At 31.8% G+C, this 23,957-nt stretch overlaps 3 protein-coding genes across 3 annotated transcripts; 1 reads left to right on the forward strand and 2 right to left on the reverse strand.

Moving 5' to 3' along the window:
- Nucleotides 1-18: 18 nt before the first annotated feature.
- Nucleotides 19-3,448, reverse strand: LOC126749525 (eukaryotic translation elongation factor 1 epsilon-1-like). The gene is made up of 4 exons (XM_050459225.1): nt 3,179-3,448; nt 2,921-3,115; nt 285-380; nt 19-229 (listed from the first exon to the last, which is right to left on the reverse strand). The coding sequence occupies exons 1-4, from the start codon at nt 3,257-3,259 to the stop codon at nt 80-82; spliced, it is 522 nt and encodes a 173-aa protein (XP_050315182.1). The 5' UTR covers nt 3,260-3,448; the 3' UTR covers nt 19-79.
- Nucleotides 3,449-3,615: 167 nt separating this feature from the next.
- Nucleotides 3,616-22,040, forward strand: LOC126749523 (uncharacterized). The gene is made up of 16 exons (XM_050459223.1): nt 3,616-3,779; nt 3,862-4,076; nt 4,393-4,650; nt 4,708-4,938; nt 6,839-7,118; nt 7,234-7,607; nt 7,666-7,805; nt 7,860-8,101; nt 11,425-11,722; nt 12,329-12,691; nt 13,700-14,083; nt 14,893-15,047; nt 17,465-17,684; nt 17,741-17,965; nt 20,415-20,537; nt 20,601-22,040. Exons 2-16 carry the CDS (start codon nt 3,881-3,883, stop codon nt 20,727-20,729), a joined length of 3,618 nt encoding a protein of 1,205 aa, XP_050315180.1. The 5' UTR covers nt 3,616-3,779; nt 3,862-3,880; the 3' UTR covers nt 20,730-22,040.
- LOC126749524 (39S ribosomal protein L47, mitochondrial-like) lies at nt 22,024-23,878 on the reverse strand. Its single transcript, XM_050459224.1, has 5 exons — nt 23,688-23,878; nt 23,463-23,609; nt 23,162-23,395; nt 22,968-23,108; nt 22,024-22,226 (listed from the first exon to the last, which is right to left on the reverse strand). The coding sequence occupies exons 1-5, from the start codon at nt 23,789-23,791 to the stop codon at nt 22,085-22,087; spliced, it is 768 nt and encodes a 255-aa protein (XP_050315181.1). The 5' UTR covers nt 23,792-23,878; the 3' UTR covers nt 22,024-22,084.
- Nucleotides 23,879-23,957: the final 79 nt, after the last annotated feature.

Consider the following 23,957-nt stretch of genomic DNA (forward strand, 5'->3'; position numbering starts at 1 on the left):
TAAAGAAAATAACCCAAGTGAGTATAAAAATTGTATATTTACTAAAATAGAAAATAAATAGTTAAGTAGTAGTAAATTCTTAATGGCGCACCGGCACTAAATTAGCCAAGTAAATGGTACTGAAATTGACCATACCGTTTTTTTGTCTCAGTTGTGCGTCCTGTTGAATGTTGTCAAACCATCTGGATACATTTATGTACTTTTCTTTCTCTAGGTAAGTCAAATTTGTCTGAAAATTAAATATTGTTTAAATTATAATAATAATAATATATAAAATTACTTACCATGATATTTAAAAGTACATAATAGAGAAATGCATCTGCTATAGTAAGCCTGTTGCCCACCAAATAGGTTTTTGTAGCCAATATCCCATCGAGTTGCTAAAAAAGGATACAAGAGGTGACAATTCAATAATCCATAGGTTTTCATTTAATTAATTATAGAGTCACGATGATTTTAATCAAAAGAATATACATTTCTTTTAGAATCTTATTTAACTGACAGGTATCAGACCAAAACACTCTGAAGAAAACCACCTATTTTTAAATTATACACTGTAAAAAATCGAATGTTAATTTTAACACGCAAAAGTGGTCTATATAGGTCCACACTAGTGCGTGTTAAAATAACCACTGGCAAAAAGTGGTGAAAAGTGGTTGTTCTTATTTTAAAAAAAACATTTATTTTACCCAATTTAGCGTGTTAATAAACGAACAAAAATAAAATTTAAAAAACCCCTTCCGTATTGTTAAAAGTATATTTTGAGTGTCAAATGTATTTAAATAAAAGTAAAATTTAATCACCCACTTTGGTTTAAATTAAATTTACACAGGTGCTTAAAATATTTATTTCGGGTTAAATATATTTTAAAAAAATAAAAAAGTACACTTAATTTATGGTTAATTGAGTTATAAAAAATGGTAAATTTAACTTACCTAGGGTTAAAATTATTTTTATTAGTGTAATAAAGAATCTATTTAGGTGGTAATTTATACTTTAAATAAAATATATTTTCCTTTATTTCGTGTAATAAGTATTGAATTTAAGGGTTAAAAGTAATTTTTTTAGTGTATTTTTTTTATAATTGGAGTGTGTTAGCCGAAAAAGAACCAAGCACAATTTTTAATTTACAAAAAAAAATATTTAAAGTATTTATTTGTTTAAATAAAAGCTTGAAAATTTCTAAATAATCTTTGGTACATATATTAAAGATTATTAAGGAAGAGTTTTAAACTATTCATTTGAACAAATACTAATTAACAAGTTAAAAAGTAATTATTTGGCGCCTGGTTCCTTTTCGAATTTATATTATTATTACACCCCAATTATTATATATTGCAAGTATTTCGGTTAGTCTGTAAATATTTGATAAAAATTTTAAAAAAACGCAAAACTTCGTATTCCAAACGATTAAAACAAAAAAGTTGTTCTAAGAAAGGAGAGCAATTTCTTTTTAGGACAAATACAAATAAAAGGCATAGCAATCAATTTCTTAGACATTATCTATTAAAGAATAATATAACAAACATAAGAAATATATATTCTGCAACAAAAATATATAGGAACCCATATTTTGAAATATAAAACCTTAAAAAATAATAATTGGAGATCAAATTTAACCTTATAACAAGAGTAGATCTTATACAGATGAAAAAAACACTTATGGCTTATAGCACGTATGGCTTATACATATATCTCTGTCGCTTAATTCCATAAGCTGCAAAAAATGTTATTTTTAAGCTAAGATGTACTTTGGCACTATAAAAAAATCTGTTTTTTGAAAAGCCTCGGAGCACGCTTACCCTTATAACTCAAACAAAAATCCAAACTAAACTAAACTAAACACTAAACGACGCGGAAACAGACAGGTAAGGTTCAGGTCGAAGCGTCAAGAAAGTAGAGACACAGGGTTGGTAATAGCTGGTAATAGCCTCCCGTATGGGACCTCAGTACCTTCTAGTGATGGCTGGATAACTAACCCAACTCTCTTCAGTTTTGAATGAATAGTATGTATGAGGAATTAGACAGGAACAGTAAATAAATTATCTATTTTTTTTTTGTAACCGAAGACAGAACTTATTACTCAGCATGATTCGATTTTTAGGGAATTGAGATCAAGGGTTTCTCTGCCGTGCTCTTTCCCCTTGTGAATTCCAGGCTGAGTACGGCATTATTTTTTTTACATAAATAAACTAAGTAGGTGTATTATCAAGACTGTATTTTCTTTAATACCATCCTAATTCCAATTCAAGTTTCCTTAATTTTGTCTTGTCAAGCGCATCCGAGGTAAGTAAAAGAGAGAGTGATTCTGTTACAAAACACAATGTAGGGAGGGTATTGATTTCTTATTTATTTTTTTTTTCTCGTTCGATCTTTTCTTATTTATTAAAAAAAAAAAACTTATCTCATCCATTCTTTATGGATGAACCTGGGTTTGTTATTCTACAACTCCAAAGTAGAGGAACTATTGATCTTGCAAGTTTTATTATAGGAATGTAATATTCAATATATACATGCTAGTATTAATGGTAAGTATGTACAATAATTTTATTTGTAACATACTGAATGTTTCAGACAAATATAACACAATTTCAAATTCTTGAAAAAAGACTCCAACTGCTTGGAAGAGAACAATCACACTATAAAATGCTAAGGCAAAATAGTGTCATAGTTAAAAAAACACTAAGTAAAACACAGATGTTCTCACTGAAAGTTAACATATAGGTGAAACCATCATTTGAACAGTCAGGAATTAAATCATAGGTGTTTTTTTGGTCCCGAAAGTTTAAGTTGCTCTGGATGTGAAGATCTAAAGCTAACTTGAAATGGTCCACTGATTTAGAAGACTTAGTTCGAGTGACAAACAAACACTACTTTACAAGCAACTATATATAATGCTAGATATATTTTGAGGACCTACCTGTAACAGTGATTGAATACTCTGATTATTATTAGCATTAACTCCGTAAACAAGAGCGTAGTCGAGCCACTGATGAATAAGTGCTTCTTCTATAGGATCCTTTCCCCCCAAAGTTGATTTCGACTCTTTTAATAATGTAAATATAATGTTGATAGTGCCTGCCACAGTATGGTTTCGGTTTGTTCTTACATACAACTGAAATAATTATTATGGAAAGGTTAATGGTAATAGCAAGGAATTACTATCATAAGAACTTACTTGCTCTTGCTTGGTTATTTTGCCAACGGGAGTGTTGAGATATTGGGCGAGACTGTTAAAACATTGCGAAATTTGCGTCATATTTATATTTAATTAGTTTTATTGGTGCAGTATGAGAAAATTAAATTATAATAAATGGGGTATGTTTTTAATGCCCTACTCAAACCAAATTTGTTAGGTTAGGAATTACGTTACAATGATTGACCAATCAGGTTTGTGAGTAGGTGTGGCCATGCCGGCGCCAAATTTGAATTTCGTTGAAATTTAAGTATTCATATGAGAAATCAAAGGAGTCACTTTATCTCTGTTCTACTTCTAATTTTTAATACTGAAAATCTTGGTACGTCCATCCCCATGTAAGCCGTATTTACATAAACACAAACGATTTAAATGTACTGCGTTGCCAAATTGTAATATATGATCGATGTTTTGATGTAAACGTCAATTTTCTGGAGTCTGCGCCCTATTATTGGGCCCAGTGCAGCGATTTTGCACAATGTATTTATCCACATTTATTGCTCCTTTTAAGCCCATTAACAACAAAGAATGTTATAATTTCACCAACTGAAATGTGAGCGTCTCAAAAGGTCTCCCGGAACTGGTATGTTAATCATCACTTACACATCTAAAAAATGCACTTAAAGTGCAGCCTTATTTTTGTTAATTCCTATTTTTAAATGCAGTCAAAATTCCACTTGCATCATGACGGACGCAAGTGTCCCCAACAATTTAGACGTCTACCTTAAAAAGAACGAAAACTTACCCAAAAAGAACTTGGACACCCAAATGACTTCGAGCACAGTTTCGACCATTTCCAGTCTCGCCTCTCCAGTTGATTCTGGAGTGCAACTATTGGATAGTGAGAGCGAGTTAACCTCTGTGATGTCAAATGTTTCTGGTAAGTTTGAATAACTTTAATAGAACTCTCAGTACCTTAAACATCCTATTTACACAAACACAGACCTTCAGTTGCCGTTTAATTTTTCTTTTGAGTTGAGTATCTTTTTTGCTTTTTATATATAACTCTATATAAGATATAATTTTGTACCACATTTAGTTATTTTAATGAATTTTTATATAAACTACCCACATAAATTACTCCATATGTATCTCAGTATGATTCAACCAAGGATCTGTTAATAGTTCTGTAATTAAAATATTCCTCAATACATAAGAGAAAAAGGCATTTTCACACATTTTTTCTGACTATGTAGGTTGTGATACTGATGCTATAGTACCAACTACATACTCACACTCAAAATTAGAAACTTCACCTCAAAAAGATACTCACATAGAGGACAGTCACATTTGGACTGAATTAAGAGAAGCTGTGTGTCAGAGCAATGGTGCAAAAGGTCAGGAATCAATAGTGCATCAGTTCACAGAAAGTGATTTTGTGAATAAAAATGTTGTTGATGAGAAGTTGCTTTCTCAATCAGTCCCAAACTATTTCGACAGGTTCAGCAATGAAGGTATATGCTCTCCGAGTGTTGTTAACTTTAATGACTAATAAAGCAATTTGTCATCAGCAATATCCCATTTGGAAACAAGCAAGAGTTGCACCGAAGAGGTTTTCGAAATGGAACATCCGATAAAATCAAACACCGAAGTGGATTTAATGAATATTTCTCTTAATAGTTATGAACTATTAGATTATACTTTGCAGAATACTGACTTGAAAGCAGTGGTTGAACCTGAGCCAGTCGATATGCATGTTAGTCTTTCTGAGGAAGTGAATGAAAGTCTAAAGGTTGTTTTAGGTAAGTAGAATTTGACTTTAGTATTTTATTTCATATTACCTTAGTTATTTGATTTGCATAATTCTCAATAATATGAATGAATGAAATTTTGAAAAGAAATTGTACAGTAGAGCTACTGAAAATACTATTTGAGATTAATAATGCCTTTATTATTAACATTATTATATACAATTTAAGTTTAAGCATTGTCAAACTCATGTAAAAAAAATTATTTAGTTTCTTAATATCTAACATTTTAAAGTAATAAATTGATTGCAAAATATTGTACTTAGTAAAATAGAGATAAAATATTGTATATGTCCATAACTTATACATTTTTAAGCATTTGATTTCTCTCTTTAAGACTAACACATAAATAGTACAAAATGGGAATATATTAAGAAGGAAAATACTATTTAGACTAACGTTAAAAAGATCAATTTTTAAGTTATTTATAACAAACAGACTTTAAGTTAGTTATCATAGGAAATAATTAAAAGATGCTTAACGTGAAGTAATCTGCACTGGTAAAAAAGTCACTTCTATTTAAAAGCAGGAAAGTGTAAAACCATTTACCAACAAACCTGAAAACACTGAATTTCTTAAACATCTTTCGACACTTACTCAAAATCTTGCTATTGGGTATGGAAGAATTCCACTAAGATGCACTTTAACATTTGACTTCATTTTGCTTTTATTAGAATATTTGTCTGTTTATTAGTTAGTAATTTGACTTGTTTTATTTCACTTTTTTGGTTTTGTATTTAATGGTTTCTGTTCACTTGGTCAACAAAATTTTTAATTTTTTCCACTAATAAATTTAAATTATAATGACTGTGAGATAATAATGTCTTACCTTCTCGGCAGGCTGGTGTAAACATGACTATTCCAACACCTAAATTATCTATTGGATTAATTTTTGATAAGATCTTTTGATTACTCCTTAAACTTAGTGCTGGCCCTACTTATTTTTTAAGAAAATGTGTATGTGCCCTCTTATCCCCTCTTTATTTTATTCAGTAGGTCTTTAGACATGACAGTTTTTCCATCCCAGTGGAAACTCAGTTTTAATACACCTATATTTAAATGTGGTGTTGCTAATGAAATGATCAATTACAGGAGTGTGTGTGTATAGTCTGCCATCCCAAAACTTCTAGACAGTCTTATTTATGACCAAATTAATTTTTATTGCAAAGAACTTCTGTTAAGTGAACAGCATGGCTTCAGTGGTGGCAAGTCTGCTATTACAAACTTGCTGCTGTATCAGGGTGCTCTGTTAAGTGCTTTGGAGAGGGGTGAACAAGTGGATGTAATATATACAGACTTTTCCAAGGCATTTGACAGTGTCAACCATAGCTTATTACTTAAAAAGTTGAGACTTTTTGGTTTTTCAGATTGTTTGGTGGCCTGGTTTGCAAGTTTTCTTTCTGACAGATTCAGCAGGTACAAATTGGGGATGCTAGGTCGCATCTTATCAGTGTGACCTCTGGGGTTTCACAAGGTGGTCATTGTTCTCCCCTGTTGTTCAATATTTTCATTAATGATATTTTGGTTTGCTTTAAAAATAGTAATTTTTTGTTATTTGCCGATGATTTAAAGTTTTATAGGGTGATCAGTCCAGAACAAGACATGGTTCTCTTGTAAGTTTTGGGAATTTCCTTATTGCATTTTAGGAGTATGCAATAAGGAAATGGTATTAAGATTAAGTCTGATAATTATTGTTAATTAGTAATTAGTGGTTAGGTAGTATAGCTTTTATTTCTTTTTCATAAATATATATATTTTTTGTAATGGGGTTGATCCCGTGTATTATAAATAAATAAATACATTGAAATTAGTTTGTCTTACATTGCTGTGGGATACATTTATTTATTGTACTTAATAGATTCCCTACAACATGAATAATAATCTTAAAATTTAGATGGAAAAGACGCTCCCCCACCGATAACAGAAGAAATATCGGTAGTGGAAAATCCCGAGTCGAAACCGGCAGAAGAACAAATCGTCTTTAGGAGACAAAGAAAGAAAAAATCCAAGTCGGACACGCCTAAGAAACGAGTTTCCTTCCACGAGGACATATTGAACAGCACGAAAATTGACGATATCCATATTAATTTGGGCTTTATTACCCATGAACCTGATGTAAGCTTCAGCTTTTTCCAGAGGGGGTTCGTAAGGAAACCGGATGTCGTCAAAGGAAGGTAAGGAAAGTAATTAATTTAAGGTAGAAAAAGTGTTATTACTGGACAAGCCACTGCTTTAATTAAGTGCTTTAAAAACAATGTACTGCAATTAATTTTTATTGTCTTATGTTAGATATAGTTGGGCGGCCGAAGGTGACGCCCCTTACTACGAAAAACCGGCGACAAACCGCGAAATAAAATCCGATATTTACTTACGTCACTCGTCCAGTTCTTCTAGTTCTACCGGGAGCGTGTCCAATAGTTCCATTGACGAAGAAGACAGCGGCTCAGACGAGAACGTCCCGAAAAAACAGCCCACGCAGAAACAACCTAAAAGCAGCTGCTTGAAAAAGACCAAACACAAGAACTACATTGATACAAAAATCGTGCATGAGGAGTCCAATGTTAAAAAGAAGAAATCGGAGAGTAATTTATTGGAGAGCGCGATTTTCGGCAGTTTAAAGAATATTTTGAGTTTTTCTACGTCGGTGCCTTTGGCAGAAAGAGGTGACTATTTTTAAATTAACCTAAACTCTGACAAGCAAATGATAACGACGTTTTAAAGGTGTCCCAGAGGGTCAGGAGGACGTGGCAATTTATTCATCCTCCCACGACATTTCTGGCAGAAAAAAATCGAACTTTTCATTTCAGGATGCTGAGCCTGTAGCGGAAGTGGCCGAGGTGAAAGCTGAACCTCTAAACCAAGTAAGAAACTACACGATGTCGGTTTATCATAAAGTTGTAAATTGCAATTTTTAGGTACACTTGGCGAAAACCAACTTGAAACTGACGAAAAGCGAGGGCTTTTATCCGAACTACCCGAACCAAGAGGTTTCCGGTAACATCATCCTTTGCGACAGTAACGTATATGAACATAAAGGAATCAGTTACTCGTACGAGTACGACAACTTCCAGAAAACGTTCGAGCAACAGCAGCAGCCGAAACCGAAGAGTTCTTTACTGTACCGGAATATTTTGAAGGAGTTCAACTTTTTTAAGAGGTATTACTTCTCACACTCATACTTAAGCAAACCAAGTAAAGCACTGCTCTTAATTAAGCTACTAAATCTTTGTTTTAAACAGAATAATTTGCCAGAAGTTCTTAAAGTACCCACTGTGGTTACCAGTCCTTAATTACCAGAAAATTACAGGCTAATATCTTTTTTGCCTATAATATCTTAAATAGTAAAGAAGTGCATTTGAATTGCCGAATTCTTTGAGCCAAAGAGTCTTTTCTGTCCAAGGCATCGTATTTCTTTTGTCAGATATAATAGAGGCATTTCATAACTTACAAATTGGAGTGCCATTCTGGGTCCATCTTCTTTTTGTTATGTAAATACATTAATGTTAATAATATTATTCTCATAGTTTTTGTATTATTTTACTCTCTCTTTTTTTTCTTTAGTTTATTTAGGGTTCTACATACGTTTAGTTGAATATTTTTACTTCAAAGTGTCTAGATATTCTCAAAGTCTCTCTATTGGCAAAAATAAATTGAAAATTTATGCATTTTTAAAAATTTTGTCCAGGATTGAGTTTCATTTATTTAATAGTGTTTGGAAATAGTGTTTTTCTGGCTTGGTGTTTTAATTAAGCAAAGTATATGGTCAAGGAATTCTTCTCAGCAAATACTGTATCGAGCCAGAAGGAATCTACTGTTTAAGTAAACTTGAACATTGAGAAATAATTTTATTTTAATTAATAATAGACTTCAATTAATATATTTTCTAATTGTTAAAATGTCGATAGAGTTCCATTAAAAACATTGAAAAAAAAAGTGGGTCTAACATAGAGAAATCCATTTTATTTTAATTATTAATTAAGGTCAAGTAACTAATTTAATTTCTATTTATTGGTACCTCGATGGTTTTTTATTTAAAAATATTTAAACCGAAATCTACTCAGTGAGGTCCTAACGTGGAAAAATCAATTTTGTTTTAATTATTGCGTAATTGATATTCTAGTCGATGGTGTTCCATAACAAAAAAGTCTTCCATTGACGTTCCAACATAAAAAAATCAATTTTGAAATATTTTATTTTATTAAAAATTTGCTCAATGGTTAGGTCGCCTGTGTTTTAAATGTCGCGAATAGAAAAGGAGAAAAGACCGTTGATTAATAATGAATACTTCACTCTGCCAAGAATTTTATTATCTTTTATTTGATAGAACCCCACTAATTGAGGATAAAAACGTCAGTTTTAGCCAAGGCATCTTTTTATAATTTTTTTTTAACAAATGTTCACTATTCTTGAGCCTATTTTCATGAAATAGTAGAGATATTTATTCAAGGATCTTAGCCAAAGAACGTGCATTTCTTGACCAGTATTTTCATACATCAACGATTCTTGTAACTCAAAAATTGTCTGAGTTAGAGGCAATTTTGTCCAGTAAGGTCCGAGCAAATGAGAACTTCAAGATTTTCATTCTTCAAGGGACATTTCCGGGCATAACATGGGAACCACTTGAAACAGCTTTATATTTTCGTAAAAACAATATAAAGGATTCCTTGAGGATGAAAACCTCATTCTCTGTTAAAGATGTGGGTAGTTAAAGCAGTTTTAGCCAAGGCATCTTTTTCTAATTTTTTTTAACAAATGTTCACTATTCGTGAGAATATTTTGATGAAATAGTAAAGATATTTTTTCAAGGATTTTAGCCAAAGAACGTGCATTTCTTGACCAGTATTTTCATACATCAACGATTCTTGTAACTCAAAAATTGTCTGAGTTAGAGGCAGTTTTGTCCAGTAAGGGTCGAGCAAATGAGAACTTCAAGATTTTCATTCTTCAAGGGACATTTTTGGGCATAACATGGGAACCACTTGAAACAGCTTTATAATTTTTTTAAAACATTATAAAGGATTCCTTGAGGATGAATTTGAGGGTAAAAACCTCATTCTGTGTTAAAGATTTGGATAGTTAAAGCAGTTTTAGCCAAGGCATCTTTTTCTAAATTTTTTTAACAAATATTCACTGTTTTTAAGAATATTTTCATGAAATAATAGAGATATTCTTGTCAGGATCTTAGGTAAAAAAGTGCACTTCTTGACCAGTATTTGCATATACGAACGATGCTTGTACCTCAAAAACTGTCTGAGTTAGAGGCAGTTTTATCCAGTAAGGTCCAAGCAAATGAGAACTTCAAGATTTTTCATTATTCAAGGGACATTTTCGGGCATAACATGGGAACCACTTAAAACATCTTAATAATTTTTTAATAGTAATATGAGGGACTCCTTCAGGATGAATTTGAAGGTAAACATGTCATTCTGGATTAGAGTAGTTTTTTAATTTGGGTAGTTTAAGCAGTTTTGATCCAGGCAATTTTTAAAAAAATTTTTAATATTCTTGAGCCTATTTTCATGAAATAGTAGAGATATTTTTTCAAGGATCTTAGCCAAAGAATGTGCATTTCTTAACCAGTATTTTCATACATCAACGATTCTTGTGCCTCAAAAATTGTCTGAGTTAGAGGCAATTTTGTCCAGTAAGGTCCGAGCAAATGAGAACTTCAAGATTTTCATTCTTCAAGGGACATTTTCGGGCATAACTTGGGAACCACTTGAAACATCTTCATAATTTTTTACAAACAATATAAAGGATTCCTTGAGGATGAATTTGAGGGTAAAAACCTCATTCTGTGTTAAAGATTTGGATAGTTAAAGCAGTTTTGGTCATGGCATTTTTTTTACAAACTTTTTGAATAAATATTCACTATTATTGAATTTTCATGAAATTGTAGAAATATTTTTACAAAAATATTAGCCAAGAAAAGTGCATTTCTTGACAAATATTTTCATATATGAACAATGCTTGTACCTCAAAAACTGTCTGAGTTAGAGGCAGTTTTGTCCAGTAAGGTGCAACCGAATTAGAACCTATATTGCAGCATCAAGATTTTTACTCTTTAAGTGACATTTTTGGGCATAACTTTGAAACCGGTTGAAACACCTTAATAATTTTTTAACAGTAACACAAAGCACTCCTTGAGGATGAATTCGAGGGCAAAAACTCCATTTTGGGTCAAATATTTGGGTAGTTAAAGCAGCTTTGGTCAAGGCATTTTTTTTTCCAAATTTTTACTATTCTTGAGAATGTTTTCATGAAATAATAGGATATTCTTACAGGGCTCTTAGTGTGTGCATTTCTTGCCCAACAGTTTCATATATGAACGATTCTTGTACCTTTTAAAACTCTCTGAGTTAGAGGCAATTTGTGTCCAGCAAGGTCCAATAGCAACCAATTTTGAGCAACCATATTATATACAATGAATAAATTATTGGGTATTAAGCATACTTAATTCGAATCTCTAATAATTTTTAGGAAGGCCCAAGAAGAACCGCCCAGAGAAGACTTCGAAATAATCCCGAACTTATCAAGCCCAGCCGATCCAGACGTTTCCATTGAAGAGGTCCAGGAAGTCCAAGTGTCCGATTACGAACCGAAAGTAACCTCGAGCACTCCAAAGAGCAATTTAAGTAAATACGCCTCGTCCACGCGACTGGATTGGTCCGATAATGAAACCGTATCGGATATGAGCGAGAGCAAACATTCCAGACACCTGGATTCGCCTAAAAGGAGGATTAAGAGGAATAATCATTACGCTTTGTCTCCTTTTAAGGTACATATTATGTTAAATTATCTTTATACAAAAAAAAACTCTTTTTTTTACCATGTATGCGTACATTTAAAGAGCTATTGGCTAATAAGTTGCATGACACTGTTTTATTTTCACTTTAGAGGGATGTTTAGTATGAGTAGCCATACGGCTAGACTTCGCCTCCCTTTCATTCTATAGAAATGTGTTATGTATGATATTCACAACTGTAAATTATTTGTTTGTTACTGGGAGGATCCAGAACGTTGATGTAAATGGTACAATGAGTTCTTTTTACCGCTGCGTCATTCGCTGATGATGCTGCTTCTTATTTTAAAGGATTATAAACAGTCTATTCCAGGCTTTGATTACTCATTTTTATTGCCTGTAAGTGTCTTAAGGTATTCTTAAGCCTCTTCTAAGAACATAAATGTAATCTGGGGCTATCCAAGGCATCTAAAGCAATTTGATTTCTTGAAAGAGTGCTCTAAATAATCTTAAGGTTCTTCTAGGCACTTGGGGGTAACCTGAGGGTCTATTTTGAAGATATGTAAGAAATTTTGGCTGCTATCAATGCTATTTAATAATAATAACATAAAAAAACATTATGTTTACCATTTATTCTTTTAGGCTTCTTTAACGGAACTCTACCCATCAGAACCGACGGAATCCAAATCTCTCCCGAACTTACGACCCTCCACGTCCAAAACCTCCTTGATCAACCGCTTCTTAAAGAACGTAACGTTAAAGAAGATGCTGGACGTTAAATCGCAGAGCGTTTTAAAGAGGACACGCAGTTACTTGGGGTTGTATCCGACTAAGGGTGTTGTCCAGTTTAATCCTGATGTGAATTTGGAAATAAATGAATCATTGGAGCAAGAAATCGCCACTGGCAGAGCAGAGATGGCAAAAAGTGGAACGTGCTTAGATAGGAAGCTGGCTAATAATTTAAGGAAGCAAATCTTTAGGAATCCTTCGGAGCAGCTATTAAGGGTAAATACATATTTGTTTAATTATTTAGTTATGTAGAATTGTTAAAGTAAGTTAGAGCATATAGTCAGGCATTTATTGATGAACAAGTTAGAATTAATGAATGACACTCTGAAAGTTGGCAAAAAACAAGTAGAATAGAAAACAATTACTCATAAACCAATACAAATATCGACGCAATTAAAGGGCACATCAGGTTTAAGTCGTTTTGATCCATATTTGAACTTGGTGGATTTGGAAGCCTTTTCAAAGTGTTATGAAAACGGGCTGTAGATCATGTCGCAAACAATCTCGGTTGGCTTAACATTAGGAGCGTTTGCAGGCCAACCCCTAGTTTCAATTCCAACCTCATTACGTATCTGCTATTGTTAATATCCATCAAACCAGTATGAGTAGTTAAAAAGTAGTACTCCTGATCCTTTAACCCCTAAAAAAAATCTGGTCCCAAGCAAGATATCTTCCATTTTTCTTTCAAGTTCAGTTAATTTTAAAAATTTTTCCATGGAAATGCAGGTAACTACTCTTTTTTATCAAAAAAATTTATAATTGTTCCAGGTATTCAAAGATTCATTTTTTTTCAAGGAAATTGCAGTAATTTTTTCTGAAAATTCAAGTAATTTGTCATTTTTTCCATGAAAGTTTGGATAATTTGTAATTGAATTGATGTAATTGACAGTCGATGAACGAATTGAATATTTTTCAATTTTGTAAGGAAATTCAGGTAATTTTTCCTTTTCTTCCAGGCAGTCAAAGATCTATGTTTATTTTTTGCAACATCATTTTTTAGTTTCTCTATGAAAATTCAGCTAATTTAAAGATTCGTTTTTTTAAGGAAATTCGAGTAATTCATCATTTTCTAATAGACAGTTAAAGATTCATTTTTCCATGAAAATCCCAGGAATTTTTCTACGGAAATTTGACTAATTTGTCATATTCTTGACTAACATGTTTCTAAGTAGAGACTTTTCTACACTATAAAGGAGTGATACGACGATACACACTCTTTTTCAGGTATTTCCGATTCGTAGCGCCTACACAACAAACGGCGACAGCAAACCCCTACTGCTAATCCTCTCCGGTAGGGCGCTCTATATCGCAGACGCGAAACAAAACGCGACATTCGTCACCCATTTCGTGCTGCCCTACACCGATTTGAACGCCATATTGATCGGACCAAGTGCCCAAACGATCCACTTCTCCAATAACGAGTTGGACATGCAGTGCATCGTCACCACCGGGTGTTCTAAGATCACCAACGATCTTATTGGACAGCTCGAGTTGGCCATGAGGAGGGACGTAGTGAACAAGCCACGACTGCCTGCCGTAAGGAATCTCGAAATGATCGATATGGTGAATTTGAGGAAAGCGGTTTGTAAACAGACTGCCGTAGATAAGGTAATGTACTCAATCTTTCTCTAAATACACATTTTTGCTTATCTATTTCTATACTATCCCTAAGAACTTTCCTATTAATATTAATAAGTAATTAATGACCATCAGATGCTTATAACAACTTCTTTGTATCATCATCATCCCTTTAGTATCACTAAATCCAGTGCCAATGGAATCAATGTTTTTTAGCTCAGTCACCATAGCAGAAGTGAAAGATACAAATAAAGGATATAAATGGCATCACAGTTGTTAATGTAAAGAAATTAAACGATAAAGTGTTCTCACTTTTTGGCCAAGTATGCAGATGATACAATGCTGGTTTTTTTAAATAGATGAAATAAAAAAGCATACATTTTAACATACAGCATACAATTAAATAATAGGTCAATCAAGTAAGAACGTTAACACTATTAAATATTCGGAGCTTTTAATAAATAAACTATCAATGATGTATCATACTGAGCAGCTCTATAACGATCCCCGAGTCCCCATATTAAGAACAAATGCAAATTTACATAAACACTTTGTTATAAATATTGTTTATGTTAATTGTTTACACTTTACATGACCACGAAATCACTTTTATTTATATCACTTCAATTTTTATTTTTCCAGTGTCAAATGTACCAATCTTAATATTTTTATTAATGGGAAAATAGTTGTATTGTTTGCTATATGCAATTCAAATTTTGTAGATAGATTTGTAATAAAGAACAACTCTAATTCTGCACATATAACTATTATAATAAGAATATACCTGTAAATGTGTATAGGTAAAATAAATCAACTAAAGAGTTTGTTTTATATTACAGGAAGAAGAATATTTTTATTACAGCATCGTTAACATACAAGATTTCGTACCGGAAGACGTCCCTACGCCCCTGGGGCCGAGCAAAGAAGGCCCCCTTATGTTCAAAACGTCCGAGTGCGAATCCAACAGATGGGAAACCGCTTATTTTATACTCAAGTAAGTTTCTAGACTACACGATAATATACCTTAGTACATGCACTTTGAATCGCTTATATATTCATTAGAAGATGCACCTAAAATTGACTGCATTTTTATGAGTAAGAAGGTAACCATTCATCTAAGAAAATCACTGATAAGATTAAACTACTTAGACGTTGTTGATAATCAAGTTAATAAAATAAATGTGGTGCTATATTTTATATTGAAAAAAGTGCAGAGATGTATAATCTGTTTATTTACAGATGAAGTATAATATAATTATTTTATAAAATAAAATTAATTCATAGCATAATATCATATACAACACTACATACAGTATTGTAATTTAAACAACTACATTTATTTATAATGCAGTATTAATCTCACTATCGCCATCTAAATTAATAATTATCCTCTCTTTGGGTATTAGATCTATATTTAGGAACGATTTTTCAATTAACATGTTTTACATAGTTTTCCCAACTTTTTATTTTAGAATTCCGAGTGTATTAATTTTATAACATAAGAATTTAAAGTTGGTGAAATATTATTGTTCCTTACCAATGTAGGAGGGTCTCACTACAACAGTTTATTCCTGTGTTATCTGTTTATAGTAGATGCAAGCATCTAATGTGGGGACTATTTGTTCGCTGTATATAGCATACATTTTTCTCTTTATAATATTATTTATAAAGAGAAATTTTTTTAAATTTTTATAATATAATTCGAGTCGAATTTCTTCAAAGTGAAAGAATCTGTACTTTGATACTATTTTAGGTTGATTAATGATTTTCCACAATGTGTTCAATGGTCTATTTCTGCTTCCTTCCCTGCATTATTTATACCTGGACAAAAGATTTTTAATTTGCCACAAATAAACCATTAGCATATAAAAGTATGGTAGTGTTACGTTTTTTAAACCGACCTTAGAATTGTTGAAAATTACCGAGAAAATAAATAACTTAACAAAAATAATTGTAGGTATTCCTGACCTGAACTTATACCTCTACTTAATATTCTAGGAGAATTAGTCTGAAAATTATACAATATGTTATTTATTTAATAAGTGTCCGATATTTCACAGGCTAATTTTTTAAGTATTTTTAAGTTATACATGTGTGGTCTAAAATGCTTATTCAAATATTTTTATTTTTCTTTCAAATTAAATTAATTCACAATTCCAGGTAGTCGAGCTGTAAATTTCTTACTATTTCAGACACTTTAATTAAAATTATGCGTCAAATGTCTGAAATAATTAATTAATGAATTTTTTGATGTTGTTTCAATTTAAATGATTTCACAATTCCAAGCAGTCTATCTAGTTGGAGATTTCAGGAACATGAAAATTATACCTCAAATGTCTGTACTTAAAATTGTTAATTAAATAAGAAATTTATATTGACAGTTTGAGTTATTATTAAATTATTTTAAAATTTCAAGCAGTCAAATACTTTAATTAAAATTATGCCTCAAATGCCTGGACTAGTTAATTAATTAATTTAGAGTTAACGTTCAAGTTACAACTAATTAACAACTTTAGACAGTCGTGCTGTAGATTTCTTAACACTTCAGGCACTTTAATTAAAATGATGACTTAAATATCTGGAATAATTAATTAATTTATATTATAAATTATTTTATAATTCCAGGCAGTCGAGCTGTAGATTTGGGGCACATTAATTAACATTGTGACTCAAATGCCTGTAATAATTGGTCCCCAATTTCCTGGAAGTTTAGATCCAAGATTTTGTTTTATTTTGTTTTTTTATTCCTATAGCGCCCTCTAAAATTAAGACCTAAATTAAGGACAAATTCAAATTTGTCTTGTCAGAAAACCCTCATCAGGTGTCAATTTTCATTTAGAAATCCGAATTACTTAGGAAATTATGCAGAAAAAAACAAAGAAAATAATCTCTTATAATTTAAATATAAAATAAAAACTGTAGGTATAATTTAATCAATCAATCAATCAATCACATGCTTTCATGTCAAAAAATTACAAAATTTTGTAAAGCTATTAAAAAAAAACATATAAGAACAAAACAAAACACACAAAATAAAAAAATAAATACATGCAAACTGTACAAAAACAATGTACCTGGTCAATATACATCGTGATGTATAAAATGTCAATAAAAATAAACACAATAGTCAATAACAGTAAATTATGGCTGCAAATATTGAAATGGTATTATTGTAGTTTCCTGGACACCTCAGACCTCAGTAAGGGATTAGTACTTATAATGACTTTCTTAGATCTGGCTAAACAAGAATCAACATACTCAGTTGCATTAGTCAAAATCTCCGTGGCTTTTCATTATTTTCCTATACGGGTCGGTCCAACTCAGATCTTGGGTGCGACAACAGAAAATTCTAAATTGAACGACACACGAGATTAGCGAACTTGTCAAATAAATTAAACGTTTTTATTGCAGGGCCGGGGTGCTTTATATGCTCTCCTCGGTTTCCCAAAGGGTCCCGATGCGGGTATTCCCTTTGATCAACGGCGCATGTCAGGGTGCCCGACGTGTATTCAACACTCACAGACCGCACACCTTCCAGCTAATAATCGAAGGTAACGGTTTACTTTTAGCCGCACCCGATGAGTATGTGGCCAGCGAGTGGCTGCAAGAGTTGATACATGCCGCTAGTGGTGTACGTTTTCTCTCTTTTTTAATTGACCTTGTTCGATTAATGTTTGCTTGTTATAGGTCTACGGCTACAAGGACAGAAATATAACGCAGTCCTGTTCCCTTTTGATGACTAGCGAGCACGTGTTGACCGTAAGGGAGGCGTTTCCTTGCACGATAAGTTCGCTTTTGCCCCCCGGGGGTCAACATGAACCGATTAAGGGGCCTCAGGCGCTGTCTTGCGCCGCTATAAGCGATTTGGTGTCTTTTAGGCTTCCCTCGGCCGAACAAAGCTGGTGTATACTGGTAAGTGCTTTAAAATGGTTTGATAACGTTAAACATTGATCAGACTGTCTTAATAATATCTTAAGGTACACAGAAACATCCTCTTGACATTTTAGAATGTCCTTCGTATATTTCTAGTACCTACGTGATTTATTTATTGAGGAAATATACCGCAAATGTTTTATTTAAGTAAGAAAAAGGCAATAAAATTCTTTGAAATTTTATCCTTAGATAATTTACTAAAAGGAGATAGGAACAAAACAAATGTAAATAGAAAAACCAAAACAAAAACTGTTATTTGAAAATGACGACTATCCAAACTAGGTATATATGTAACACAAACTTAATATTGAGATCAATTTATTGTTAATAATTAAGTATTTAAATTTTGTTTACTTAAATCCTGCTTTGTGTCATCTTTCTATGGTTTTTTCGTGGTTACAAGAGCCCTTTTTAGCCAGCCTTATATTTTAAGCTCGATTCTCCTTTTGGGTTCTGAAATACTAGATTTGGCATCTAAAATTATAATAAATAATATGACTTTTTAATTACGATTTATATTATAAATAAAGATTTACCAAATCTTTCAAATTGTATTAGTTCATCTAAGATTTCTAGCAAGAATCTCATTTAAGACAATTGTAAAAAGTTTAGAGATTATGTTTTCATGTAACTTTGTCATTAAATTCCCTTTAAGATATGTCCCATTTTCATGTTCCCATATTTTATTTATTTTGAGAGATTATTATTGGTATTAAGATTAAGTCTGATAATTATTGTTAATTAATAATAATTAGTGGTTAGGTAGTCTAGCTTTTATTTCTTTTTCAGAAATATTTATATTTTTTATAATGGTGTATTGATTGATTAAATAAATTATAATTACACTAGCATAACAAACCACTAAAATAACAAACAAATTAATAACATACAGTTTTTAGTTTCTGTACATTTAATTCTGCCTGGATTCAGGATAATCTCCCAACGTTATTAATCAAGAAAGAGGGAAAAAAAAGTCGTGTTTGGGGTACTAGGACTAATTTATGATTATCTGCTATTGGACTTTTTAAAGTTACTATCGAAATAGATGTTGATACATGAGCAACTCTAGTAGTTTGCTATTCCAATGGAAATTAAAAATTTTAGTTGATTATCAACTTTTTAAGGGGCACAAATTTCTTTTAATCCATCAACTCTATGAGCCTTAGGATCCATTTTCCTATTTACAATAAATGGGATAACAGGAATAGTTCTTGCTAATTCTCTTATTGATTTTGTTCTTCACTACACTTAGTATGTTTTAGCTCATTTTCACTGTGTTCTTTCTATAGGTAGAAATTTTCTTAATTTTTTACAGGACTTTCATTAAATAATAAGTTCTTACAGGCCCAATTCTTTACATTATTTTGCTTATTTATTATATTACACTGTGGAATTATTTTTATGAAACTGTTTATACCAGCAATGGTCTTACTTTCTGAAACTGTGCCTGTTAGTTAGGTATCCCCAGTGAAGAAAGAATATTATTGATTAGCCTAATTAAAACCAATTGTTAATTATTAATAACTCGGCTAAGAGAGTGTAAAAAGGTTGGCACCAGTAATCCTGTTAACATTATTTAACTAATGTTATTATTATTTCAGTTTGTCTCTTATATCTATATCTTTTTGGGTTATTATTCCTTTTTCCTCTTGGAGATTCAATTATTTTATAGACCTGCAGAGGGTACATATATATCAGACACACAAAACTGAAACTTCTTTAATATAAAATTTACTTGTGTTTTATGCGAAGCAGCTTTATAGGCAGACAAAAACATCTTGCAATTAGTGTTGCCAACTATGAAATTTCCTAGTAGTTTTTAAACCAATCAGAAGCTCGCATTGATCTCCTGTACTTCCCTGCAATACTTTTTTTGAACGTACAGGACTAATAATAAGGAGGCCGAAGTAATTGTAAAGCAATTAACAGTATAACAACCACGTTATAATTTAACGAGCGCTTCCTCTAGGATTCTGTTTATGTACTCTAAAATTCGATTTTTACTAATGTTGTCTTTCTTTAGTCGCTTTTAAATTGTATAAGACCGACATCTATAAAAATAGAATTCAACACCGTGGAGTTCCATTAGGGTTTTGCAGGGAATGATTTTTTTCTCATTTAATATTTAAGTAGCAGGTGGATCTGGCGCTACATTTTCTGCTTTTTATTTCTCTAAATCAAAAAGTATATAATGTCAAAATTAGAGTTCATTAATGTGTTATAACTTTGAATAACAATTTTATTTCTTGTATTATATTGCCAAACTGGAGTTGATTTATCATCAATTCAAAACGTATTACTTAAGTATTCTTTTGTAGCTAACTAGAACTTCCTATTGTTAATCGACTTTTATTTAGCCCATCTTCAGGGCTGAAAATTATTTGTTACCCTTTACAATTAAATCAATAAACTTTATTAATGTTTACAGGAATTTTCGTGTAGAGAAGTCCACGAATACAGCGGCGACTGGATCATTTACTTTTCAACAAACGCGGAGCTAGAAACCTTTATTTCGACCCTGGAAATGCTTTGGCAGTATAGCAATGAGGAGGTACGAAGTTTATTATATATACCTCAGTAACGTTTTATTTATTGTGTAATAATTTACTTTTAGGGCGATTGTTTTCCGGTGAGCACTATACCAGAAACCGATCCTTTAAGTAAGAAATGCGTCGACGTCTATAACTCTTTAATCGAATCGTGGTCTCCAAATCCGAACACTGTACACCTTCAGTTCTTGTAAGCAGGAAAATTAACAGATTTGTTAATTTATAAAAATGCTCCGTTATAGTTTTAAGTAGCTAATTTGATTGAAGTAATTTTTTTTTAACTGTTTACTTTAAGTGCCTTTTAGTTTAATTCATATTGAAAATATCCGGAAGTTGGTTTTCTGTAGGTATTGGATACTGTCGAAGAGGAAAATGGTTTTTTTTTATATTAAGAAGTAAAAACGTATCTAAACAAAGACAGCGTAATTAAAATGTAAATATTATCTGTTACTGCTCAACTTTTTAGTAAAATGACACACCCTTAACGTATGTGGCACATATATAACAAACCTTTTACTTACGAAATAATTGTAACTTGATGAACGAATTATAGACTTATTCAACATTAACGAAACTTTATAAAAAAAAAAAAGATGATCTTTCTAGAAGCAAATCACAGTCTTAATAGTCCAAAGTTTGATTTCAAAACCTCCAGAAGCATTAATGATGCGATATTTCCTATACCAGAGAGCTTTTACTTGAAGCTCAATGGTCAGGAGGTTGCTGCAGTAGTTTTCTATGATTTGATAAAAGCTTTTGACTCTGTATCACATCAAATATTGCTGTCTATTATTTACGTCAATAATCTGCAGTCAGCAGGTGTTGTTACAAGTTCTTCAATGAAGGGTCAATGAGGATTTACGAAGTATTGAGAATTTCAGTTGCCTTTTAATCTTAAAGACTAATATCGTAAATGTGTTTTAAAATGAAGAACGTATCAAATCTGGCAGCAGAATGCTTTGAATTATTGAATATTTAGTACGTCGGGTAACTTGGTGATTTTCTTACCTTATCATTTGTTTCGCTTCGTCTACAAGACTGACTTTATTTAGTTACGTTTATACGATTGCCTAAAAAGCAAATAAATCAACTAACTTCTGGATATCTAAAGATTAATCGTTACCATCCAGGTGGTACTATTGAAACAGTTCTATTTGTTGACCATATTTCTGAACTAATTATACTCATAATGCTTGAATACTTCCCTCTTAAAAAGTATGTTACTCTCCAACAACATATTTAACCGAAATTTAAGCTTAGCGAATTTCAAAAAATAGAACTTGTACCCTTCTAGTCATTTTTCTTTATATATATACTATATTAAGAATTAAAAAAAATGTTAAGGTATTCATATTGTGATAGATTTTTTGTAATCGGAATTATTTAGGAACGAAACTAATAATGATTGATATTCTAAAAACGCTTTGTTGATGCACATTGTATTTAAGGCGCAACTAGTTATTTTTTATTTATTGAATATGCCCGAGCTATAGTGTTGTAATTATTTATTGTTAATAAACAATTATACAGTAAACAAATTGTTTTATTCCTATTTGGGTACAAAATGTCCGCCGAATTTCCTGCTGCGTTTCACCTTTTCTAAATCGACATCGGGAAATTGTTTTTTAACGGCCTCCATGTTCATGTTGGGGAATCTGTTCATTAGGCCGATTACATGGTTGAAATTTCTCCTAGAAACAAACAATTACATGTACATAATATAACTGAGATAAGTCAACAGTTTTTCTATATATATAGAAATACACCTTGCATTAAGAGTAATGCTGAATCTAGGATCTTATTGAAAAAATAATTTATAAATTTTGTATATTTTTTACAATTTGTAAACGAAGTCAATGCAAAAAACCCTCTAAATTATACAGATGTTACTTCTAATTTTCCTACAACTGAGTGATCATTTTTTTTTTGGATTAATTAATATTGAACATCAACAAAAATTTTTGTATTTGCCTGGTAAAACATATTTAATTTATTCCAGGCAGATGAGCTTCAAAGCATGTTTAACTTCTTGGATAAAAAGTATTGTCCACTGCCTGGAAATTAAATTTAAAAAAAATATTCCAGGCAGTAGAACATAGTTGCATATCTATTATGCATGGTCACAATGCCTGTAGTAAAATGGATTATTTTAAAAACTATACACCCGGACTGGGGAACAAAGGTAACATTATATCTTAGAGTGGGACAGAAATGCTGTTTCTGTGAATTAAAAGAAATATTAATTCTTTCAAGACAGTTATACTCCGCAACATTAAAATACAAAGAATTCTTGTAAATAATGATTCTTTGGTCCTCAATAGTATTGGTGATACTTCAGATAATAGTCAATACTTACTCAAAGTATTGACTAAACATATACAATATACCTTACTGAAACAACTAATTTTACTATGAACTAATATTTCACTTACCTTTCCTGTTTCTTTTTATTAAGGTACAACTTTTCCCTATATTTCAGCAAAAATGCCTCAACATCAGTGTCATATTTATAGAACTTGTATTTCTCTTGCCATTTTTTATTCATGTATTGTGGTATAGGATGTTCGGACATCCTAAAATGATTGCATAATAAAATAGTCATAGCAGCTCAACTAAAATTACTCACTTGTAATAATAAGTAAGCCCAAAGACATTCTTTGTTACTTTTCCTGGTCTTTCTCCATTTTCTCCTGTTTCTAGCTCATGATAAGCCCTGTTTCTCTCCCTTATTACCTCCTCTAAATTTTCCATCGATTCTTCTACCTTATCGATCCTTTCAGGACTCGGAAACAGCATCGTTTGATCCTTACACTCCTCCTCCATTGTCAGGAGCATATTCTTCTCTTTAAGAAGTACATACCTAAAAATAAGGGCTGATAATTTAAACGAACCTACAAATCGAAACAAGTAGGAAGATTTAACTTTACCAAAGTTTATGCAAGTCTGAGTTTGATTTCAGTCTCATTTCGTCCTTTGTCCATGACCGACCACTTTTGATTTCACGCTGGCCCCAATTATCTTTGTGGTCGAAAAATTCCATTAAATCATTCCTGGGAGTTGTGGTGCTTATGCTCCTGTAATAGGTGTACAGTTAAATAGTTATAAAAAATTAATAAAAGTGTTTTTTGTTAACAAACATAACCTCAACTGACCTTTTTAGTGTGGAAATCGATGGACCACAGTTGCTTACACTGGTGTGCAGCGTCAAGTTATTTAATAACTTGCAGATGTTTAATAATTTAGTTGTGGAGCCCATTCTGTTATTTGAATTATTGCAGGAATTAGGGTTTCCAGTGGTTTTTTTTTATTCAATTTATGAATAAGAATATCGGGAGTCTCTCCAGTACTTTCTCTTGACATTGACAGGAATTATTAGAATTACGTCGGTTAGGGCTTAGGGTCATTTCTGACGAAGCGAGTTC

The sequence above is a fragment of the Anthonomus grandis genome, unplaced genomic scaffold, assembly GCF_022605725.1.
Source record: "Anthonomus grandis grandis unplaced genomic scaffold, icAntGran1.3 ctg00000184.1___fragment_3, whole genome shotgun sequence".
In the NCBI taxonomy this organism is placed as follows: domain Eukaryota; kingdom Metazoa; phylum Arthropoda; class Insecta; order Coleoptera; family Curculionidae; genus Anthonomus; species Anthonomus grandis.